Raw genomic sequence first — 9,562 nt, forward strand, 5'->3', positions numbered from 1 at the left:
TTTAAGATACCAGGATGAAACCTGTTACTTTGTATATTTGACTAAAAATCATCTCTCCCACAGTTTGTGCTGAACATCTGAGTCCACCTCAGACTTTCCTGGCCTCTGAGACGGAACTGGGCAAGTTTCTAATTTAATGTGTTTACCTGCTCCGGGCAAATCAATAAAATGCTTGGGGCATTTCATCTCTCACCATAGCTATTTCCAATCCAGTCTCCTAATGATAAATATTTGGCTAGTATTTGAAAAGTGTAAGAAAGTTGAGAGATGAAATGTTCAATTGCAATAATTCATTTTCAGGTTTTTAAATTGCTCCCTTCATAGGAAAAATCCCTTCAGGGTATTAGCACAGAAAAGGATTCTAAATGCAAAATGTATCTCTGTATGAAGCACTGAAAATCCATTCAGGTGAAAACCAGTTTGAAGTCAGTCTCTCCGTCCCCAAGGCAATTAGTTTGATTTTAATGGAAAAGATGGTGTTTTGTGGGGAAATAGGCTTTATTGAAATGTAGTGGGAAAAGTCAAAGAAAATAACATAATGCTAGGATGTAAACACGTGTGTGTGTGTGTGTGTGTGTGTGTGTGTGCGCGCGCGCGCGCGCGCGCGCGTGCGTGCTCGCACATGGGTGTGTACTCAGGAAGTGCTAACCTAGAAAGAAGTCATGCTGAGGAGATGGCTCAGCAGCTTGGTGAATAAAAGTGCTTCCTGCTCAAGCCGGAGGACCTGAGTTCTAATCCCTGCACCCACACAGAAAGCTGGGTGAGGCAGCAAGGCCTGCAATCCCAGCACTGTGGGGGCAGAGACAGGAGAATCCCTGAGACTTGCTGCCCAGTCTAGTCTGCTTGACAAGCCCTGTTAGAAATGAAATCTAACAGTTCATTTTATAAGGTACCTAGAGCCAGCTTAGGTCCTGCTAACAAATAAAAATAAAAATTTTTTAAAAAGAATATAAAACATTCCACCATGCGCCAAAATAATCCCCTCTTCTCTTAGATTGCTTTTACCAGACATTTTCTCAGTCCTGAGAAAGATGAGTCTCTCTGCACCACAGAGTAAGGCGGGCAGAGAGTGACAGAGCAGGACACTGGACATTCTCCACTGGCCTCTGCACACACACACACACACACACACACACACACACACACACAATTAAAAAGATGTACCACGATGTTGAGGGTAGTGTCCTGGTTAGCTTTAACTGTCGACGTGACACAGCCTAGAGTCATCTAGAAGGAAAACCTCAACTGAATATGGTAGACACCTTTCATTTCAGCACCAGGGAAGCAGAGGCAGGAGGATACCTGCAAGTTTGAGGTTAGATGGCTTTATACAGGAGTTTCAGGCTAGCCAGGGGTTACATAGAGCCTAGCTTGGTTTTGTTTGTTTGGTTGGTTTTTTTTTTTTCTTTTTTTTTTTTTTGCTTGTTTTTGAGACAGGTTCTCTCTGCGTAGTCCTGGCTGTCCTGGAGCTCACTGTATAGACCAGATTGACCTCGAGCTCACAGAGATCCTCCTGCCTCTGACTCCCCAGTGCTGGGATTAAAAATAAGTGCTAACACTCTAGCAAGAGAGAGTATGTTTAAAAAAGAAAAAGAAAAAAAAACAAATAAGAAAGAAAGCAGAATAGAGGGAGGGTGGGGAGGAAGGTCCTGAAGTGATGGGCCTGTTTTTACTGCTGTAGGTGATGGTAGCACAGGTGCGTGCTCCTGTGTGTGTGTGTGTGTGTGTGTGCGCGCGCGCGCACACACACACACACACACACACACACACACACGCAGAAATGAACAGCGCAGCGCGGTATGCTGGGGCATTTCCCCCTACTAGTGTCAGTACCTAGCAGCAGCCGCACCCACACAAAAAATCCCTGGAGGCTCGTCACCAGCTGTGACCTGGGCGGCGCGCTCCTGGGAGAGGCCAGGGCCCCAGGCGTCCGGTTTCCTGCCCACGCCAGTCCAACTTCCGCGTGTCTGGAGGGCAGGGGCTTGCCGGGCATCTGCTCCCGAGTCGGGGTCGGGCCACAGCTGGGAAGAGGGATCCCTGCGCCCCGCCCCTGAGGCTCCGCCCCGTCCCGTCCTAGCTTTACGGGCCAGAGGTCCCGGGGCCTCCGAGGCGGCCGGCCGGGACTGGGTCGCGCGATGTCGCATGGATCGGGGCTCGTCCGGACCACGTGCAGCAGCAGCGGCGCGCCGGGGCCAGGACAGCCCTCGGAGGGACTGCTGGACCCGGTGTACCCGCTCACCCAGGGCGCCCTGCTCAAAGTGGCGCAGATGGTAAGAGGAGTGGAGTGGCTTGGGGACGGGTACACGGGGCTGCACCTGGCCCGGACCCTGGGAGCACCGCGCACCCCTTTGATGCCCTCAATGTCCCATAGAAAGTTCCCGGAACAGCCAGCAGGATCCCTGGCCCCCTCGCTTCTCCAGCTGCCGCCCTACGGGGCCCAGCTCGCTTCCCCACCGAAACCCGGGGTGCGAGTTCCTCCTCGTCTTCCTTCCTCTTCTCCAGGCCACGCTTCTCGCACCCGGGCAGGGGAGGGAGAGTCTCCCGTTATCCCCTGCCGTCCCCAGGCCGCGCACGGCTTCCTGCCCGAGAGGGGAGGGCTCGGCTTGGCTTTCGAATCTCTGACGGGGACAGGGAGAAGCGCCGCCTTTAAGACCATCGCCGGGTCCCCTGCGCTCCCTCAGGCTTCCGAGGCTCCTCCGAAGGCAGAAGGTTAATTAATTAGGCAGGGGGGGCTTCTGGTGCTCGCTTGGAGCCAGGCAGCGTGAGGGGCCGGTTGTTAGTGTGACCAGAGCTGCACAAAAGCTTCTGGCCCGACCAGAAGTTGCCAGGCCTGATCCTGTTCGCTCTTTACCCACCCATCTCTTTTCCCTCTTGTTTTTGTTTTTCAACGTCTTTGAAAATGTCTCGTCTACAATACCTTTTCTGTTTGTATGATGTGTTTCGAAACTGGGCTGGGCAGTTTGAGTTCCCTACTCATCACGGGTGGAGAGGGGAGTGGTGATTTTGTGGAAAGCTGGCAGGACAGAAGCGTGGGGACCCTGGTGCAAGGTCACAGACCCGGAAGCTGAGACCTGCCAGCGAAGCTGGAGCAGCCCCCAGGGACTGATACAGGACCAGAGCTTTGTGCCTTTCGTAACCGTTATTTTGGATGCCTAGTGTGTAGAAAGGTGGCTGGCATTCCCTGCCTTCCAAAAGGGGGAAGAAGTTCCCACCTCTCTTGAGAAGGGTGCCTAAATGGACCAAGATTGGGACACAGGCAGTTTTAATAAGGAATTGAAAAGGTCTAGTGCTAAGCAGTCTTGAGTTTGAGTGGATGGTGTGTGGGACTCAGGCTAAGGGCTTTGATCAGTCAAATAAAAGCCCGAGAGACCACCTCTTTGATCTTTAAAGGATGGTTGAAATCAGAGAGACTGTAAGCCCAGGCAGAGATGAGGTCTGCGGCAGAGATTTGGATCAGAAGCCTCTGCCTTGATCCGTAAGTGAAACCTATGGGAAATGCCTTTGCTGGCCTGGGATTTGGGTGCACGAAATTAATGGAGTTGAGAAGCATTAATGCTGGTCCGTTGAGTCTGAGGAACAGGGATAGTGTATGTTTTGGATGACAGTGATAGAATTTGTCCAAAATCAGTGAGCATAGCTTTTAACAATGACTTCATCTACCCGCTGCCTCGCTGCAAGCTCCTCTTAAAGCCCCGACTGGGAGTCTCCAACCTTCCCTGCAGCTAGGTGACCAAGTCCTGGGAGTGAGGCTGCCTGCTTGGTCCTGGCCGGCTCCTGCTCTGTCCTGCTGAAGTTCTGACTGTGATCTTCACTGTTAGAATCCTCTGCTTATCCGGCCGGCTGAGGGGTAAGCAGATCAGATGTGCTGTGAGCGCCCCTCGGGGCCATGATCCTAATTTGCCCATGGCTTAGTGACATACAGACCTCTGGTTCTGGGTTTCGTGTGAAGTGTTTTTAGCATGTTCTGACCAAGAGATCTTTCAACATATTGATTTAAGAACCAGAAAGGCTCCCAGGCAGTGGTGGCGCACGCCTTTAATCCCAGAACTTGGGAGGCAGAGACAGTCGGATTTCTGAGTTTGAGACCAGCCTGGTCTACAGAGTGAGTTCCAGGGCAGCCAGGGCTACACAAAGAAATCCTGTCTCAAAAAAACAAAACAAACAAACAAACAAAAAAAGAACCAGAAAGGTTGTGGTTGGAAAAATGGCTCAATGGTTAAGACCTTGTACTGCCATTCCGGAGTACCTAAGTTCAATTCCTAGTACCCACTTCAGGAGGCTCTCTAACTCCAGGGAGATCTGATGTCTTTGCCCCTCTCTGGCACATGCACTCACATGCACCCTACCCACACACAGAGATAAGTACATAATTTAAAAACAGCCAAGGCTAAGGCTGGGCCTACAGCTCCATCGGTAGAGTGCTGGATCAGAATGCATGGAGCCCTGTGCTCGGATGCCAGCCCCCCATAAGACTGGACATGGTGGTGGATCCTGCCTTTAATCTCAGAACTCAGGTGGTAGAAGCTGGAGACTCGGGTTCAAAACTCATTCTCATCTGCTTAATTCCAGGCCAGCCTGAGCTACATGGGACCTGGAGAGAGAGAGAGACAGAGAGAGAGACAGAGAGAGAGAGAGACAGAGAGAGAGAGACAGAGAGAGAGAGACAGAGAGGCAGAGAGAGAGGCAGAGACAGACAGAGAGGAGATGGAGGGGGAGACAGAGACAGAGAGCGCTTCTTAGTCTGGTGTGAGTCCTGATTCTTGGTAAGTCCTGATTCTTGGTGAGTCCTGATTCTTGGTGAGTCCTGATTCTTGGAAATCTCTCTCCAGGATGATTTCTGCGGCTCTGAGCTTGCCCTCTGTCTTCCTCAGCGGGCAGTGACTTGATCACAGCTCTTGACTTTGAGGCATCTCTTTGTTTATTTGTTTGGTTTCATCCAGACAGGGTTTCTCTATCTATCTGTTCTGAAACACCTCTGTAGACCAGGCTAACCTTGAACTCAGAGGTCCGCCTGCCTCTGCTTTGCTGAGTGCTGGGATTAAAGGCCTGTGCTGCCTTTTCTGGCTCCTTTTTTTTTTTTTTTAACCGTGTATTTCTCTCAACAATGCACAGGGAACTGCATACTCTACACCATGACCATATCACCTCACTAAATGTTTTTAAGGAATGGAGAGAGTCGTGTCTTTGACTAGTAAGGAAACTGCCTTAAGACAATATGAGCGCCTAACATCACACAGCCCATGACAGCAGCCCAAGTCTGGTTTTCACAGGTATCTGCACCTTGCATCCCCAGAACACACAATTCTGGGGATATGTGAACAGAACAGTGTCTGAATTTGCTAACGATCCAGAGAAATCAAAACCGTGGTGAGGCACGGTCACACACGTGACATTGATGATAATCAACAGGACAGATATAGATGACAAGTGGCTTGAGGGCAGAAGGAATAAAGAGGCTGGAACTCTGCCTGGGACGATAAAGATGGAAGCGTGAAATGATGATGCAGCCACTGTAGGGGCAGCGTGTAGGAGCTCAGGAGCTGTGCCACACCAGCATGGAGACCTGAGTCTACGCACCCCCCCACACACACATACATACCACACACACACACCACATACACACACCTCACACACACATACACACCACACATACACACGCCACACACGCCACACATACACACACCCCACACATATACCACACACGCACACACCACACACACACATACACACACCACACATACACATACCACACATGCACACACACATACCACACATACACACCACACATATACACACCACACATGCACACACACACACATACACACACACCACACCACACACACCATATACACACACCACATACACACACACACACACATGACCAGCACTCGTGCTAGCCTAGGAGAAGCGAAAATGTATGTACACATATATATTCATTTTCATTGTTCACAATAGCCAGAAACTAGAAACCACAGACAACCCACTAAACGGTGTATGAATTAATGCAGAAACAAAAAGTGCTACGTTTGATGAGTTCTTTCTTTTTTTTTTTTTTTTTTTGGTTTGGTTTTTCGAGACAGGGTTTCTCTGTGTAGTCCTGCTGTCCTGAAACTCACTCTGTAGACCAGGCTAGCCTCGAACTCTCAAACTCAGAAATCCGCCTGCCTCTGCCTCCCAAGTGCTGGGATTAAAGGCGTGCACCGCCACCACCCAGCGTTTGATGAGTTCTTATACTTAAAAAAATGGGGAAGGACATTGAGTTATGGCAGTGTGTGTGAGCTTTAGAAACATCATGCTAGGTGGGAGGAGGAAAGCCACTCACCAAAAGATCACGTTCTATGACTCTGGTCAGATGAAGTCTTAAAAGTAGGCATATTCGTAGACATGGACAAAAATCAGTGGCTGTTCAGGGCAGGGCCGGGGCACTGCCGGGAGGAAGTTGGAAGTGACTGTTGATGGGTGCGAGGTTCAGGGTGGTGACTGAAACGGTTAAAAGTTGTGGTTGATGGTTAGACAACCGTTGGGACGTACTAAAAGCCGCTGGGCTTCACACTTGAGATGGGAGTTAAGACTCAGTCATTAAAAAAAAATAAACACCTTACAGAGGCAGTTTTGGGGGTCAAAGAACACTCTGGACAGCCTCCAGGTACCCCTGTATTTCAGGGACACTCACAGCCTGCCCAGCTTCACAGAGTGTAGGCTGATGGGCCAGTCTTCTGGTGTCACCTGGGTGTCCTCCCTGGGGTCAGAGCTGGAAGAGGACAAATGGGTATATGGATCAGAGGACAGCTTTGTGGTCCTCTGAACTAGGAGTGGTGTGCAAACCTGTAGTCCTAGCTACTCAGGAAGTGGAGACAGGAGGATCAGAAGTTCAAGATTGTGCATGGCTACAAAGTCCAAGACCAGTCTGGGCTAAAACAGACCCTACCTAAAGGGAGGGAGGCCTGGGGTTTACAGACATTGAACGTTAGTACTTCCAGTGTGTGGATCTTAAAATTCAAGGCCAGCTTGGTCTATATAGCAAGCTCCCAGCCAGCCAAGGTTACATAGTGAGACTGTCTCAAAAAGAGGAAAATAAATAAATATAGGGTAGCATCCCTCAAATCTTTTGTCATCATAGTTAAGTCTCCTCAGACCTCATCCAAGTGTGATCTCGTTTTCCACCTCCAGAAATACAGAGACTAAAAGGCAGCAAAAGTTTGCAAAAAAATTTGCTGAGGTTCTGTGCCCCCCACCCCAGCCCACTCCTGACCCGAGGCCATGAAGCTACTTTCTGCTGAAGGCTAAAGCAAATTTGAAAAAACTGATAACAAGGCTGGAGAGATGGCTTGGTGGTTAAGAGCGCTGGCTGCTGAGGTCTTGGGTTGGATTCCCAGCACCCACATCTGGCAGCTCACATCTGTCTGTTGTATGTGTTTTATTCTTCGCAATAAAAGTGACTTGTTCATTGTACATACCATCCAAAGCACAAAGAAGAAAGTACTCTCCCATCCTCTCTCCTTTGACATTAGCAATAAGAGAAACTTCTTAGGATTTTGTACACGATCCATATAGTATATAGTTTTGGTGTTTTATGTAGCAAAACTAGAAGGTTCTGGCTTACCGAATGTAACTTGCTGTGTGGCTTGTTTGTCTGTGTATGTTTGCTCCTGGGTGTGTGTGTGTGTGCCCCTGTATATGGAGACCAGAAGTCAGATTCCAGTGTCATTAGAAGCTGTCCTTAGCTGTCCAGCCTTGGTTTCTGAGCCAGCATCCCACACTGGGATCTATAGCCGACTAAACTAGGGGACTAACCCCCCCCCCACCCCCGGTGTTGGGATTACACATGCTTGTCACTGTGCCTGTATTTTTACATAAGCAATGAGAGTCTAAATCAAGCCCATGTTGGAGTGTGAGGCAAGTCCTCTATAACTCCACCCCTTGGCCCCTGCCCCTTCAAGGCAGCATCAAACTCACTACACAGCAGGGGACGACCTTGAACTCACGATCCTCCTGCCTTCACCTCCAGAGTGCTGAGATGACAGGATGCCCTGCAGGCCCAGCTGCAGTTTGGTTTTGCCTACTGTGTTTGCAGCCCGGCATGGAAGCACCGTGATTACACTGTGTTACAGCCTCTCCTCCGCCTCACCTTCAAGTTCACTGGCTTCCAGGCCTGTTTGTGGAACACAGGGCCGCAGTGCCCTTCCTTGTTGAGAAGTCGTGTTGAACACATGTGCCAATGGTTCATCAGGATACATGCTGCCTGCCTTCTGCAGAGAGAGAAACCAAGAGCTTTGTGCCCTTCAGAACTGGGTGGCGTTGAACAATTTTCTAGACTGGCCTCAAACTCAACAGAGATCTACCTGCCCCTGTTTCCTGTGTGCTGGGATTAAAGGCAACAACACCATACCCAGGCTTTACTGGCCTTTTAAATTTTATTTCATTTATTTTGTGTGTGTGTGAGTGTGTGTATCCACATGAACCCATGTGTGCACATGCGCGCACACACACACACACACACACACACACACACACCTAAACCTGATCTGTACTTCTGGCCTAGAGACTTTCAGTGTCTACATATTAACGGCTGCCCATTTTTGGCCAAAAATTTCAAGGTACAAAGTAGAATAGTAATCATAATTTTAATCATGGATTTGATGCCTGGCATTCTGGAAAAGAAACAGCGACTGGCTAGTCAGTCATACTTTGAAATGTTCCTGTATTTAATTAATGTTGATGATGACGGCCGGGCGGTGGTGGCGCACGCCTTTAATCCCAGCGCTTGGGAGGCAGAGGCAGGTGGATTTCTGAGTTCGAGGCCAGCCTGGTCTACAGAGTGAGTTTCAGGACATCCAGGGCTACACAAAGAAACCCTGTCTCAAAAAAACAACAAATAAATAAATAAATACATAAATAAAGTTGATGATGATTTGGAAAGTTCTAGAAGGCAGAGCCTCACATGTAGGAGACTTTATGTCCCCCGGAAGAACCAGCTGATGCTGTGCTGGGAACCTTTGGCCAGAGGTGAGCTAACACTACCTGGAAACCAAGAGGAAGGGGCACCAGGCTACAGGGCTGCATAGCAGAAAGGGTGTGAGGTCCCCTATGGTGCCAGTGGTTGGACCCCTAGAGTGCCAATACTCCCAAAGGTTTTGTTTTGTGTTTTGTTTTGTTTTTAAACCATCTTATGGGTCCCAGAGACCTCCAGGGCCCTCCTGGCTATGCTGGGAGTGGCACCTGGGGAACAATGTAGTTCTTCAGATTCTGGGTGTTAGAGAAGGCCTCTCTCTGTCTCTCCCTGCCCTGGTTTCCTGCCTGGCCCAGTGGCAACGCATCTGTTTCCTCCCTGCCATCTGCCTACCGCCTGTGCTGCTGGCCAACCTCCACCCTGGCTTCCCCCTCTGACCTGCCAGCCTCTGCTTTGCCCTGTCACCAGACTGACTCCTCCCTGGCTGGCTACACTCCCTGCGTCTCTCACAGGCCAGTGAAGCATTCTGGGATCTTGAGAGCCTGGACTCAGCTGGGAGCCTGAGGGACTTCCAGAAGTGACAGAACATGCCTGTTCACCCCACTCCACTCC

General features: G+C 49.8%; 1 protein-coding gene across 1 annotated transcript in view; it reads left to right on the top strand.

Annotated features, from left to right (window-relative positions):
• Window positions 1–1,893: 1,893 nt before the first annotated feature.
• Cmtm7 (CKLF like MARVEL transmembrane domain containing 7) overlaps window positions 1,894–9,562 on the top strand; it is a 25,543-nt gene continuing 17,874 nt past the window's right edge. Inside the window, exon 1 of the mRNA XM_028767448.1 lies at window positions 1,894–2,270. Coding sequence (XP_028623281.1) covers window positions 2,136–2,270 — 135 coding nt within the window. The 5' untranslated portion in view covers window positions 1,894–2,135. The remainder of the gene's footprint in view (window positions 2,271–9,562) is intronic.

Source organism: Grammomys surdaster, unplaced genomic scaffold (assembly GCF_004785775.1).
Source record: "Grammomys surdaster isolate TR1022 unplaced genomic scaffold, NIH_TR_1.0 172, whole genome shotgun sequence".
Classification (NCBI taxonomy): Eukaryota; Metazoa; Chordata; class Mammalia; order Rodentia; family Muridae; genus Grammomys; species Grammomys surdaster.